Source organism: Eptatretus burgeri, chromosome 24, assembly GCF_056783735.1.
Source record: "Eptatretus burgeri isolate ZD-2024b chromosome 24, Ebu_testis_v1, whole genome shotgun sequence".
NCBI classification, from domain to species: Eukaryota; Metazoa; Chordata; class Myxini; order Myxiniformes; family Myxinidae; genus Eptatretus; species Eptatretus burgeri.
Window position 1 is genome coordinate 629,575 of NC_140984.1, and position 14,084 is coordinate 643,658.

The 14,084-nt window shown below is 44.8% G+C and overlaps 2 protein-coding genes and 2 long non-coding RNA genes across 5 annotated transcripts in view; 2 read left to right on the plus strand and 2 right to left on the minus strand.

The window, feature by feature from the left end:
* Positions 1–14,084, minus strand: part of LOC147007830 (CCR4-NOT transcription complex subunit 9-like) — a 158,577-nt gene that overhangs the window by 106,805 nt on the left and 37,688 nt on the right. The window lies entirely within an intron of this gene.
* LOC147007834 (uncharacterized) overlaps positions 1–14,084 on the minus strand; it is a 43,516-nt gene that overhangs the window by 12,480 nt on the left and 16,952 nt on the right. The gene's annotated exons all lie outside the window — the stretch shown is intronic.
* Positions 6,617–7,915, plus strand: LOC147007835 (uncharacterized). Its single transcript, XM_085866350.1, has 2 exons — positions 6,617–6,971; positions 7,252–7,915. The coding sequence occupies exons 1-2, from the start codon at positions 6,847–6,849 to the stop codon at positions 7,541–7,543; spliced, it is 417 nt and encodes a 138-aa protein (XP_085722476.1). The 5' UTR covers positions 6,617–6,846; the 3' UTR covers positions 7,544–7,915.
* LOC147007836 (uncharacterized) lies at positions 7,961–9,692 on the plus strand. The gene is made up of 5 exons (XR_015053861.1): positions 7,961–8,146; positions 8,537–8,605; positions 8,707–8,930; positions 9,246–9,416; positions 9,508–9,692. It is a non-coding gene; the product is annotated as an uncharacterized LOC147007836 (long non-coding RNA).

The window sequence follows — 14,084 nt, forward strand, 5'->3', positions numbered from 1 at the left end:
AAGTGCCGGAGGAAGGGTCGGACAACTGAACACGAGAGGGGATAAATCTGTGCATGAGGGAGAGCAAGTTTCTTTGAAAGAATTCCCAGGATGAGTTGATGTTGGAGAAAGTAGCGATAGGAGACCAGTCGATAAGTTTGAGGGCTGCTTGGAGACCCTGCCAGTCGACTTGAGTGAAATGCCAGACTCGACGGCGGTGAGGTGGTTCTCTGATAATAGCCAGAGAGATGTCCACTTTGACAAGGATGTGGTCAGAAGAACCGATTGGAGCGGAGGAAGAGCAGCAGATATTTACAAGCGAGCCAAACGTGCCGACCAGGCAGAAGCCTCGCTTCCAAGAGTGACGGCAAGCGAAGTCACGCCCCTAAGGCTAATGATTGATGGGCGTGAAATCAGAAGGTAACCAAACGTGCCGAGCGTGCAGATGCCCCACCTTCCTGGGTTTCGCGCGAGCAAGCCATGCCCCGGTGGACGAAACGGTGGTTCGAGGTGATGTCAGTCAGAGGCGAGAGATCGGGAGAGCGCATGGACGAGTTCAGTCAGTCAGAGTTGTGTTGAGGGAAGGAACACATGAGTGCGGAGTGAGGGACGCACATGGTGGAGAAAGAACATAGGAGATGGCGTGTACGAACAGGGCTTTATTGCTGGCTGGCTTTCCTTCGATGCATGAAGAAGACGTCACGATTCTTGTATTCGTGTTGAGGCGATTTGGCTCGCGTGGTGAAGGAGGATGCTGGTCTTTGGCTCTTGGTTGGATCGTGAGGAGCCGACCCCGAGCCTCTTGTGTGTCAAATAGCAGGTCGGGGAGGACGATCGACGCACGAAGCAGCTGCACAGGGTCTCCGAGCCTTGGTGTTGAACACCGCTCACGAATTGTCTGACGTACGTTTGTCCCATTGCGAGAGAAGTGACTTGGCACCATTTTGTGCGCGTCTACACGTGCAAATTGAAGCGCCTCGATTCGAAGTTCCAGAAAGACCATCTCTGGAACAAGCTCAGTGCCAGATTAAAGGAAGGATTTTCTTTTATTTAGTTTCCCCTTGACTGTATTTAAGTCTGTGTGTGGAGGTGCCTCGACTTTAGTTTATCTCACGTATTATAACATTCTGAATTGTTGTCCTTTCTAAATATCTGTCTATTTTCATTAAATGTGTTCATTTTAAGTAACTACAACCATGTATTTGTCATGGGGTTCAAGTATAAACCCCCCTGTGCTGTGCATCCATTTCTGTGTCCAAGTCGCACGGCTATTGCCTCATGCCCTTCAAGCACGCGTGATAATCTCCGAGAATCAACGTGTCCACCTCCTAATAAGGAGAAGACCGCTCGACCATCTGGGATGGCAGTGTTAACCGCCCGTTACCACAAATTGGGTCGGGGGGATTAACCTGGACCGCCAGTGCCGCGAGCTGTTAGGGTTAGGGTGCACCGCAGGGCCAATAAAGGACGAATCGCGAAGCCGTCATTCTTCGTGAATGTTAATGTGAATGTTAATGTGAATGTTAACGTGAATGAATGAATACACATTCACATACACATTCATATAAACATTCACACGAAGAGTCGTCCTCTTCCTCTTTGTCTGACCTTGGATCGATCTCTGCATGCGCCTGCTGCTCCGCCAGTCCCGTTTGTCACTCCGCCCACTCGCTCTCGATCTTCGCCTTCCTTTCTCTGGAATCCCGACATTCGCCGTCAGGATCCGCCCCCCCCCATCTGTCTGTCTCTCGACCTTTGACCTCGCGTGCTGACTCCGCCTTCTCGCCGCTGGCTCCACCTACCGCCCTCCCTCACACCTGACGGCGCAGACGCTGCGCCGGCACCGTAGTCAAGCAGGAGACTCTCAAGGAGGGATCGTTCAGTGGAGCGTCCCCCCCAAAACGTACTGGGTAGCGCGGTCGGTCATGGATAAGTTTGGACATTAAAGATAAGTTTCTCTCGTATGTAAGTTAAAAGTCAGTCTGCTTCTCCCAGACTGGGAAGATATATTATCTTGAAGCGACTTGAGCTTAGTGAATACATCTGGACACCTTCTTAAATCCACATTCCAACTTGTTGGTGTCTTGTATAAAAAAAATTCCTTTGGATAGCTTTAAAATGATAGGCAATTCTTCTTACTGAATTCAACTTACCGGCAAAGTTCAACCTGTTCACAAATTTTAATGGACGGGTGTCTTTCCATACAAAGGAAAAATATAATTATGTTTATTCCAAATGGATGCATATTTAAACATAAAGAATCATATTATCAGATTTGAGTAAATTTTCATTTCAGGTTTAATATATTTGTTTTAATATCAAGATTCAATATTTTATTATTTGTTTTATTACTCTCAAATACATTATTAAGAAAATGCAACTCCAGTCCGTATCCGAGCCGAGCCGGGACTTTATTCCCAACGATCCGTTCTTTTAGCCGGCACGTCCCTGGCAGTGTCGCTCAGCTGCATCTGACCCGGTAAGGTGACCCGGTTCAGACAAGGCGTACTGATGGCGTGTCCCCGGTAATTAGGTCACGTGATTAATTACATAATCAATTTATACGGAAAACCCTCAGTCACGTGGTTGAGTTATTGGCGTTCACGGTCGGTTAGCGACCTGCCGCGTCACGGAGATATCCGTGTGCGACGGCCTACGAATCCGGGGAGTCTGATGGGAACCCGAGATAGCTTCGCTCCACTCGTGGTCTTCTGGTATCGATGCCAAACAGTCATTTCAGGGAAAAGCGTGCTTTAGCGTAATTATGAAGTTTTTGGGGTTGATTCATCATCTCTGAGCTATCCGGAATCAGAATCAGCCAGGTGCTAGACTCGCATCCTTGAGGAATTTTTTTGGAGGCAAGAAACAAAATGGTCACCACCGACTTTCGATAAATTCTGTTTTGGGCTATAATTATCTTCACTTCTAATGCACTGACAAACACAATTTTGGTGTCTACTACTATATTTTCATGGTCAAGGAATCCGATAATGACAAAATTAAAGTTGTACAGATAACACCTGTGTCATACTTTCAAGATGGCGGCCACCGATCACCGAAAAAGGCTGTTTTTTTGCCAATATTTTATAACAGACCCCGATATAAGCATAATAATTATTTCTGCTACTATGTTTTCAGTGTCAATGAATACAAGGAAAACGCAATCCAGCTGGTAGAAGCATTCGTCATCATAAAAAGATGATTCCTGCTCTACCTTACCCATATTAATGTGTGCGGGCGTAGGCGGCGGGGGGGATCGCAGGTGTGAGTTGTCATACAAGTAAATAATCTTCTCTGATTGTACTTTTCACCTTTTCCGTGTCGCGCACGATTTGCAATCAGCGCTTGTCGTACGTAGTCAGAGAGCAGGTGCTGCCACCTGGGTGTCATCAGGAGAGGTGGGCTGCAGGCATGCTGTCATGGAGCCGCCATTTTGTTGTCTTTTCGCGAACTTCTCGCGGAGTTTGTCTCTCCGATTTTGAGTTAATTTCTCGTGTTCGTCATCGTGATCGTTGACCCTATGTGCTGAAATATGTTCACGTTATTACGCTGAATGGTCCAGCTTCATGTACTTTTTCCGCACTTTCTCCGCTCATCTCACCTTTTCATTCATTGCGTCGTAGAGTTTGCCTCGACAATTAGTAATCAAACTTCATGTAGGTTTTCAGGTGATGGTGCCAAAAGTTGGCCATGGCTTCTTCCGAAGAGAGTACATCTTGCTTCTTTAACTGCTCTAATGCTTCCAAGAAGCTGCTACCTGCCGGTAGAACTAGAATAGAAACAATCATCAGAAGTAGTACACGTAGAGGTGATTTGCTTCATGATAAACTAACTGATTCTCAGTCCATTCTGTGTCACAAAAGCTGCGTATCCACGGATACATCCGAACACCATATGAAGAGGCATGAACACTTAGACAAGCATGAAGCTCCTCCACAAAAAAAAACACACGACGTTCTCATTCAGGTGAATTCGATTTCGAAACGCACTGTATCTTCTGCGGCAATCAATGTGAACAGATTGATTCTCGAAATCCCCAGCGATGGAGAAAAGTGATACAATGTAGAACAGCCGATTGAGGGAAGAATCGCATGCCATTTAAGCAAAGTATTTTGACGGTTTGTGACCGGCGCTCACGACGTACGTCTTCGAGTCCAAGGGGCAGTCTCTGATTTGCACGCCGCTGATGCACAATATCATCTTGATTGCGATAATTCCTTCGTGTCACCAAGAGCTATAGAAGCCGCCACCAAAAGGAAAAACACCTCTGCCGATGCTGACACAGCCTTCTTGCAGGTTGTCGAGGAAATGGAACAAGATATAAGGGTCATTTTGGAATTCGGTGGATCTTCATGACATGTACAATTCTTTTGGTGGTGATAAGCTGTCACGGCGTCATCTTGTGGGATGTGTAACAATGTGGAATGTGGAATTGGTGGTTGAATTCAGTGACCTGATGTGCAAATTCTCTTAAAATTTCAAGTCAATCTGATGAAAATTGACAATTTTGGAAATTCAGTCAACATTGTTGACCTCAAAAAATGTTTTCCTCAAAAATAATTAGCTGGTTGAATTATTTGACCTCAAATATATAACTTCTCTTCAAATTTCAATTAAATCGGATGAAATTTGAGGATTTTAGAAATACCACCTCAGTTGTTGAGCTTTGGCCTATGTTGAACTTTTGGTCCATATTGACCTCAAAAATAATCGGCTCGTTGAATTCAGTGACCTGAAATATAATTCCTCTTCAAATTTCAAGTCAATCGGATGTAAATTGAGCATTTTAGAAAGCTCACCTAAGTTGTTGACCTTTGGCCTATGATGAACTTTTGGTCCATGTTGACCAATAAAATAATTGATTTACATTGTCAGTACAGTGATGCACAATAAAACCTGTATATTCAGGGTTTAAGAACGAATGCTTTACTGGGGAGGGGTAAAACGACTTTCAGGCCAACCTGTACACCAATATTACAAACCATAATACAATTACATGTTATAATACATGGGATGACGATGCAAGGAAAACTGAAATGGGTTTGTTTAGAACCAAAATGCGGTTACCATGACAACGATGCTTGCAGCGTCACAAAGACCATCGTCGGGATGCATTGTTTGTTTACCTTTTAGAACATTTTGACCATTCTGCCGCATTCGCTGCGACGATGTGGTCGTATCTTGTTGTGCTCTTGAGTTTTTTCAAAGAATTTCAAGAGGATATTGTTACGTTTGAGGGGGGGTATGCATTCAAAGGGTAATTAGGATGTTTAATTAGGTATGCCATGCTGTTCGAGTATACCAGGATCTCGATGTAATAAGTAGCAATTCAGTGGTGATATGTTGTCTAGTAAATGTTCATTTCTTCAAGGGGGAAATGATAATTGTCACGTAATTAGATAGGGACACGGGATAGGGTAAGTGTGTCTGCGTAAACCCCTTTTAGTAGTCCCTGGAGGCTGGCCGTGACGTCACAGGACAGGGCTGCGGATGGCTCCGCCCCGTGATCACGATTGGCGGAAGGCGACGGCGGTGGGCCAATAAAACGGCTCGATTGGAAGTGACGAGGACAGGAGGATAAAAAGGTTCTGTTCGGGGTCGAAAAGGAAGAGGAAGAAGATCGGGACAAAAAGATCGTGTTTTTTTGGTGTGAAGGCTGTTGCGCGGGAAGCGTACTTGTTGTTGTGCTGATTCGATCGTGTTCTTCATCGTGTCTTGGAGCCTTGCTGAGCCTCGTGCCTCACCTTGGTTGGCTCTGGGGTTCTGCTGACTCGGAGTACGGGGTCGAACGGCGGGCGGACCTGCCTCCCTCTCCTGCTCGCAATTTGGCGCCAGAACTGGTTCCCTGGCAGCTGTGAGCAGACTTGGGCCAGGACCAGGAGGTTGACAGCACCACGGTTTCTCCTGCACCCCCCACCCCCCCTGACGAGAGCAAGGCCAGCTCATCCGACGCTGATCCAGGGACAGTTGCGTCCACACCACGGTCCAGCCTGACCACCAGAAGTAGCTACGTTTTGTGTGTGTGTGTGTGTGTGTGTGTGTGTGTGTGTGTGTGTGTGTGTGTGTGTGTGTGTGTGTGTGTGTGTGTGTGTGTGTGTGTGTGTGTGTGTGTGTGTGTACTTGGCGCCTTAGAGGGTTTGAGATCTGTATATTCATTGGAATTGTCTGTGTTTTCCCCACGCCCGATCCCACACCATCCCGTCGAATCGCCCCGGATCCCTCTTCTTGCCGAGTCTTGTTATTTCTGGTTAATAATAAAAACAAATAAACGTCATCAACTCAGTGAAAAGCGACTCGTGCCACCTTCCTCGTCCCGTTTGCGGTAGAGCGATTAGAACCGCCATCTTTGGGTTATAAATAAATAAACCGCCTCCATCGTTTCGGCTCATTCTACGTTGGCGGGACTGTTCAAGTCCCGTGGATGCCACAATATGTTTCCAGCACACCTCCAAGTGCGTCCTGGAGTCTGGGCTATAAGGAAGTCTTACCAGGTAAGTGGGAAACGGAGAGAAAGACCGTTGCTGATGGACGGAGGGTAAAGGTTTAAATATCCCATTGATTAGTATGAAAAGGAAGTTATAGGAACGGAGCAGATTGTGAGATTCAAGAAATACTGACGGTTTGATTACGATGTGAATAAATGCACTCTTAACTCTTGTTACAAGGAAACCACACCTGTTCTGGAATGTTCGATACGTTTGCTGGGCCTGTGGTCAGAATGTCGTTTCAACTTCAGTTTGAAAGGATCCCATTTATGGATTGTTATGAAGGAAAATTGATTCCTGTTTTCATTGAAATAACATTAATTTATTAAACTTGTTATATCCGTGTCCACAGATCTTTGGGGAAGGTTCCATCTTTGGCCCGATGGACGTTGGAGAGCTCGTGTTGCTATGTGGGAGATTTGAATATGCTGTCGGGATCATCTCCATCGTGATATTTTTCATCAAATCGCTTTGGACGATTAATTTACGGATGAACAAACGGCTCCGGTAAAGCTCTTCACAAGTCTTCATTTTATTCTTGATTTTCAAATTAAGAACAGCAAATGATGATCCCGATGGACCTCTCCACTGATGAATATATTGTTATTGGAGTTTATATATCTGGTCTTCTGCAATGACAGTGATCCAAAATGGTGGAAGGCAAACTCAGAATGCTGTAACACCAGTCGCGGAATAAAATCCTGAATTAAACTCTGATTCAAACATTTTTTGCTCCACAGAGAAATGTTCTCGAAAACGAAGTTTGGTTATTCTTGTGTGTTCACAGAAAGGACAAGAAAGTGAATGGAGAAGATGAGCCTGATGGGGAGGATAAGGATGTGGAAGATGATAATGATGATGACAATGACACATTGGATTCAGAAGATGACGAATGTGATTGTGACGATGGAGACGATGAATGTGATTGTGACGATGACAACAGATGTTATTGTGACGATGGAGACGATGAATGCGATTTGGAGGATGGAGACGATGAATGTGATTGTGACGATGATGACGGATCTCATTGTGTGGATGGAGACGACAAATCTCTTTGTTCCAATGACGATTCTAATTGAGGAAAGGGAACACCAGGTTCGAAAGGAAGGAGGGGGAGAGGCTCAATTTTGTGTTGCACAACTTCCAGGAATTTGATTTCATTTTTTTCATTTTAGTTTTTCCAAGTAGTTTTCCATAAGATGCGGTTACTAGCACAGTTTACCCACCCTCTGGGTGGGTTGTGTTCGCACATCACCTGCTGAAAAGAGTCGTCTGTGTTGCAAAAAGACGATTTTGATGTTTGTGTGGTGTGTGTTTTAAGGGTTCTAAAAGGGTGGAAGCAGTTCAAAGGGTGGAAAGGTCATATGGGCTCTAAAAACAAGGGATTTAAGTGAGTCTACGGGGTCTCAACAGGTCTAAAGGATCTGCGGGGTCAAAGGATCTCTCAGAGTTTAAAGGGTCATGTGGGATCTGAAGGACTTCAGGGTCAACAGGATCGAAAGGAGCAACAACAGCAACAAGAGAAGCAGCATGGTGTTGAGGGGATGCAAAAAAAGCAGAACCCTCATTATGATCACTGGCTGCAACATCAACAGAAGGAACATGATATTGAGGGGCTGCAACAGCAATAGCAGAAAGAGCACGGTGTTGACGGGTCATACCACATGCAGGACCTTCAACACGTAAGCACTCTTCAATACTTTGGGGCAGTTTGGGGTGAACACACTGGGTGCAAACACAGCAAACCCCAAAATCGGAACGTTAAGCTGAACTACATATTGACACTTGTTCTTTTACAGACACTGCTGTTAATACTTCCTTCTCCGAAGAAGAATGTTCTTAATTGTGGAGATAATTGTAATTATAATTTTGGTGGGAAGGTAACTTATTGATATGGTCATTGCTGTGCAGGTTAAATCGCAAGAAGTTTAACTCTCCTTGACTGGATTATTCACCTTTTCGTCATTACCTGTTCCATCAGTGCATTCCCTTCTGTGTCCTTTCCTGAACAAGTCATCAAACTGATGAAATATCAATGTATTTATTATTTTATCTCTTTTTTTTTTCCAAAGACCCCTCAGAAGAGGTGCTCATTAACTCTCCTCCACCCTCTCAAATGAAACCATCATCCTGGTTGGAATGTAAGTTGCCAAGATTTTTGCCTTACATTACAAATTATTCCAAACTTTGGAAAACTACATGTTCTTCACCCCCATCGTGTCCCATTCTGTCTGTGTCTCAGAAGCGTTGGGAGCAAGCGAGTGTTTTGCTGCACTCTCAGCCAGACAAACACCAAACAGATCATCCAATTGGTGAAAGTCCGGCATGTAATGAGTGTTAATGTACACCAGAATGATCATTAAAATTCACTAAATCGATGAATGTTGGTAATTAAATCGAAGCAGGTTGGATGTCACGTGGAAATTTTCAACCTACTTCCTCACTTCATCATCTGTCGTGACCAAGGTGAGTGGATTCTCGCCGAAACATCACCTTTACTGATGAGAAAGAAGTAAATTAAGCTTTTTTCATTAATAAACTTTTACTGTATTAAATTAATTGTTTTGAAAAACTTTAATTCAAATCCAGTGGGACTTTGTGATGAAGAAAATCAAGACGTGAAATTGAAGGAAAAAGAAAAGGAAATTTTAACTGAGATGCAGAAAGCATTGGAGAGAATACAGTGTTTCCAGGATTGTGGCGGAAGGCATGAAAAGGATGAAGATTATGATGGCGGTGATATTTAGTGGTTTTCACTTCCCTTTGCTGATGTGTGTTCAGAGACCTGCGAAACGAGTTCTCCCTTGATGACTACAAAACGAGTTCGACTTTGATGACTCAAAATATGAGACCCACCTTGGAGTCTCGAAAAGCATGTTCTATCTTGGAGACCATAAGAGTTCTAAACCTTTCGATCCATGTCGTTCTTGGTTGGATGGTGCTTGATGAGTGGTAAGTTCAGTTGATTAAAAATTTATGAAATTGCATTTTATTTAATTCGACATTAGGCACGTCATGTATTTGTTTATTTATTCTTTTTCAGCAATATCAAGAAAGTGCTGGGAAGACCTGAGATTTCTTGAGACAAATTTACAATATAATCTCCTCCTTTCCACTTCTTCAAACTTGAAACAACTGAAACTTCATTCTTTAGACAGAACTGGGAGAAAACAAAACAAAAAACTTTGTTGAGTTGAAAGACTGTATTGACCCTCTATTATTATTGAACTGCTCAAAAAAATTAAACTGTTTAAAAAATAATAATTTGTTGAGTTGTTTTTAAAAAATATACATATATATATATATATATATATATATATATATATATATATATATATATATATATATATATATATATTGTTATGGCTGTGGAAATCCGCAAACCACCATTCAGGTCCCGAAGGTGAGATATCTCTTAAGTACATGTGTAGTTAGCCCAAATGCGTTGTCTGGAGGGAATTTATGTGATTCATTCGGGCTGCGATCCTTTGAGATAGCCGTTTTTCTTTTTATATTGTTATTTTAAACGACAAACCTCCCCGCAAACAACAACCGCCATCAACTATGCCACAACGCCAACCACGCTACAATTACCCTCACAACAACCACCACCGTCTTCGTCACTACCCCCGCTGACGAACGCCATCCTCCACGGTCCACACTACGACGGTTTCCAACGCGGAAACCGTCTAGAAAACGCAAGGAGGGAAAGAAGAAGGCACAACGATGGCGCGTGGATTTTTCCCGCCTGTTTTTCCCGTATGACTTCCCCGCGCTTTGGAGTGGCGGAAGAGCGATGCAGGTCAAAGGTCAAAGCTGAGAAAAGGTGGGGGCCTCTTTTTGGGGGAATAATGCTCTGGCTCCAAGCCAAAAACCGACTCCCTCGGCCCCCGGACGGAGCGGGGTGAAGGGAAAGCGTGAGGGCACGCCCCCTTTGAGAAGCTTCTGCAAGAAGCTCGAGGGGAGGCGGAGCCGAAAATGGGGGCGGAGTGAAGGGCGGAGCCCCGGGCTATTAAAGTCGGACACGGGCGGAAGGCTTGGGTGGTGCTCTTGCTCTCTTCGTCCTCTTCCGCTCTTCCGGCTCGCTCTTCTCTTCGTGGTGGCTGCTGACTTGGTCTTCTGTGGGGCGGTCGCGGGATGGAGCGTCTGCCATTCCACACACCGCGACCTCGAGCAACTACGTTTCCCCCCCCCCTTCTATCCGCGCTGGCATAGCGCCGGAAACCCCGTCCGTGGCGTCGAGCGGCCAACACGTGCTGGCGCGAGGCATGCCAGAGAGGACTCGCCTACCACGCCAGGGCACGGAGTCGCGGCCAGGCGCGACCACGCCGACGGACGTGGGAGAGGGACTCGACGGCCCAAAGGGAAGTCACCATTTTCTTTTCGGGGTTTTTGTATGGATCTTGTGGCGCCGTGTCTTGTAAAGTAGAACTGTTTAAGTGTTTCCGTGTGTCCGTCTTATTCGGTTGTAGCTATGCATTGTTGCTTTTGTTTTAATTGCTGTATGTGCATTTTGACTGTTTGACTGTATATGTGTGCTCTCCGTGTGTCGTGTAAATAAAGTGCTTGCATGTTGAACTGTGCCCGTTTCGCTTCGTCTCCTTCCTTTTAATTGACCCTCCATCTTGCTTCACATAAAGGGTTCGTAGTGGGCTTAATATGCCCAGTAATTAATCGGAACCGTCAAGGCCGACGATAACACCACTCGGTTATCACTGCAGCACAGAACGGACCGCTTAAGCGGTTCGTGTCCGGAGTCGGCCTGCGGCGAGGTACGATCGCCCGGTCGACCATCCGCGCAGGTACTTAGGTAGATCGAATTTGGCGAGCAACCCTATCCTGCGCGTGTGGGCAATTGGCATGGTCGTGGTGGGGTTAAACCCCCACCTGTAACTAGCTCCCGGCGTTGTTCCGAGAGGGTCACGACAGAATTGTCCGTTCCGGTGGGCGAGGTGGCCGCCATTGGAGTCGAGAAGCCGATCGCATGCCGGCAGGCGCGAATTCGGAACAATATATATATATATATATATATATATATATATATATATATATATATATATATATATATATATATATATATATATGTATAGTGTAAAAATGATGAATGATCTTGAGATGAGAATTGGGTTTGGGGTGTGAAGGTTCGGGTTGGGTTTGGGTTTGGGGTGTGAAGGTTCGGGTTGGGTTTGGGTTTAGGGTATGAGGGTGAGGGTTGGGTTTGGGGTGTTAGGATTTGGGTTGTAACGTGAGGGTTAGTGTTGGGTTTGGGGTGTAAGGGTTTGGCTTTTAATGGAAGGTTAGATTTGGGTTTAGGGTTTTAGGGTTTGGGTTTTAATGTGAGGGTTCGGGATGGGCTTCATTTTCTTATTTGATTGTGAATTTTGTCTTTTGTAATTCCTGTGAATAAAATAAATATAAAATCTCTTCTTCTATAAATCGCATGGATTTATGCAAATCTAAATCATATAAATCAGTGGCCTGCAAAATAATTCACCCATTACCAATAATGGCACATTTTGATAAATTACGAATTGTGCAGAAATAATTTTTCCAAATGAACTTTTTTATTCATAACTGAAGAGATCAAACTAGAAACTGATATAGCTGAAGGAGGTTTCATGTCAGGAATACCTGCAAAAAACATGAACAAATCAAAATTAACTGGTTACACAAGTATTCATTCCCTATCTCAGTTATTTATATTTCGACCTACCGACACTACATTTCAGCTGAAGAACTGTGTCAACAAAGTTATAAAATAACTAAGGTCTGAGAGGATTATTTAACAGCAATAGTGGCTTAATTCAAGCGGGGTGAAACATTTACTAGTTCAGCAATGATGAACATTTACTACTTAAACCACTTAAACTATGATGAGGCAGACAACTATGATGCAAATGTGTCTTCCCCGAATGGACTTCGTTCCACCCATGCTCTTGCCCTCCTTTTAACACAAATGGCTGAGGACGTTATGCCAGAGACTGAGGAGCATCCCCCAACAGTTCCGGTAATCAGACGCATCACTAAAGGTGAGATAAAGGAACAAATTGTACCACCAATAAGTGTGCACCGGTATAAGGGACCAAAAAAACCTGACATGCCAGAGAACTGTTGCAACCGCATAGTGCCACCATTGAAAATGCTAGCATCTCAGGCAGTGTCGTCCTCAAGGGCATATGACATCGACCATCAATTCTTTCGAGAGGTAATAGACAATCCTGGTTGCACTCCTGAGTATAATGGGTTCAACATTCTTCTTGCACGAAACCAGGGACATTCTGCCAGGCCTGCCACGACGGCCATATACACCCCATTGATAGACATGACCCCTTCCGATCCGGACACAATTATGCCTGCTATGCTAGAAGCCCAGCGTTTCACCAACAAATGAGGACAAAAGATCACTGTGTTTACAAATGACCAACCACTATATCGAGTTGCTGCGAATGTCACATGGGTCTCCCCACAATTGTTCAAAAAATTTGTGCCGCGATTAGGAGGAATGCACTTCCGAATGAGTTTCGTCGGAGCTGTGGCAACTCTTATGAGCAACACAGAATTGACTGAAATCATGCAAACAACTTTTGGTGGTGTCCCAAAATCTGCTCACGGGCAAGAAGTTCCCGCAAAACATGAGAGCCTTGCACATGGTGGTAGAGGAACTTCTGAGGTCAATCATTGTAACTACCGATGATGACAAGCAATTGCTGTCCATCCTCAATGACAAAGCAAGCCAGAGCAGAACAGCAAGGCTGTGGATTGATAACTCGATCAAGCCAGTACTCCTGATGATGGTTTTTCTAAGAGCTGAGCAGGAGGCCGACTGGCCTCTCCATCTGTGGGCAGTTGCAGAGATGATTCCCTCCTTCTTTGCTTCCAGGAATTGGAATTATGCCAGGTACGGTCTGTACTATCTTCGACCCATGGAGAATCTGCCAGACGATCTTCTCAAAGAGTTCATGAATGGTAAACACGTTATGCGTCACAACCCAGGCATATGGAACGCCATATGGTCCGAAATGTTTACAGAGTCAACATTTATGAGATATGGCCACGAGTCTGGCGGACTCACGCGACTCACTCTGAAGCCATCGGCTGTTACAAGATGGGCTCTCAGCTTGCATATCTGCAGCCAGCTACGTGGTGATCTCGTGGTGATGAAAGTCAAGCAAAACAACAGGATCGTCACAACTCACAAAGAAGAGGCCTCAGGAAGGATTACAAGCGACTCATCTGATCGTCAGAAGATTAAAAACGCTCTTCAAAGTTACATCGATCCCCTGGCAACAGACACTCACCCACCTGGCCTCCTAAACATCATCACAGGTCTCCATGCGACAGACAAGGTAAACGTTGATGATTCTCTCAAGATTGGACGACAACAGATGGCAGAATTTGAATCTGGATGGCCAACAAGCTTCAACAAGACACTAACCAAGAAAGTGACCCTGATGACTTCGACCAAAAAGAGCATCAAGCTGGATGGAAGGCCAGTATATGAAACCAAATTGATCTACACCCAAGTCATAGGACTCCAACAATACAGGCATATTGATATCAAGGATGTCCTCTCTTACGAGCTGTCCCCTGTCCCATCCTCCTTGTTTGATGAGAGCGGTG

Bases quoted from the DNA above. Each gene is read 5' to 3' on its own strand.
- LOC147007835 (XM_085866350.1), top strand. From the start codon at position 6,847: ATGGACGTTGGAGAGCTCGTGTTGCTATGTGGGAGATTTGAATATGCT. The intron at 6,972-7,251 runs GTAAAGCTCTTC...GTGTGTTCACAG, and splicing joins CGGATGAACAAACGGCTCCG to AAAGGACAAGAAAGTGAATG.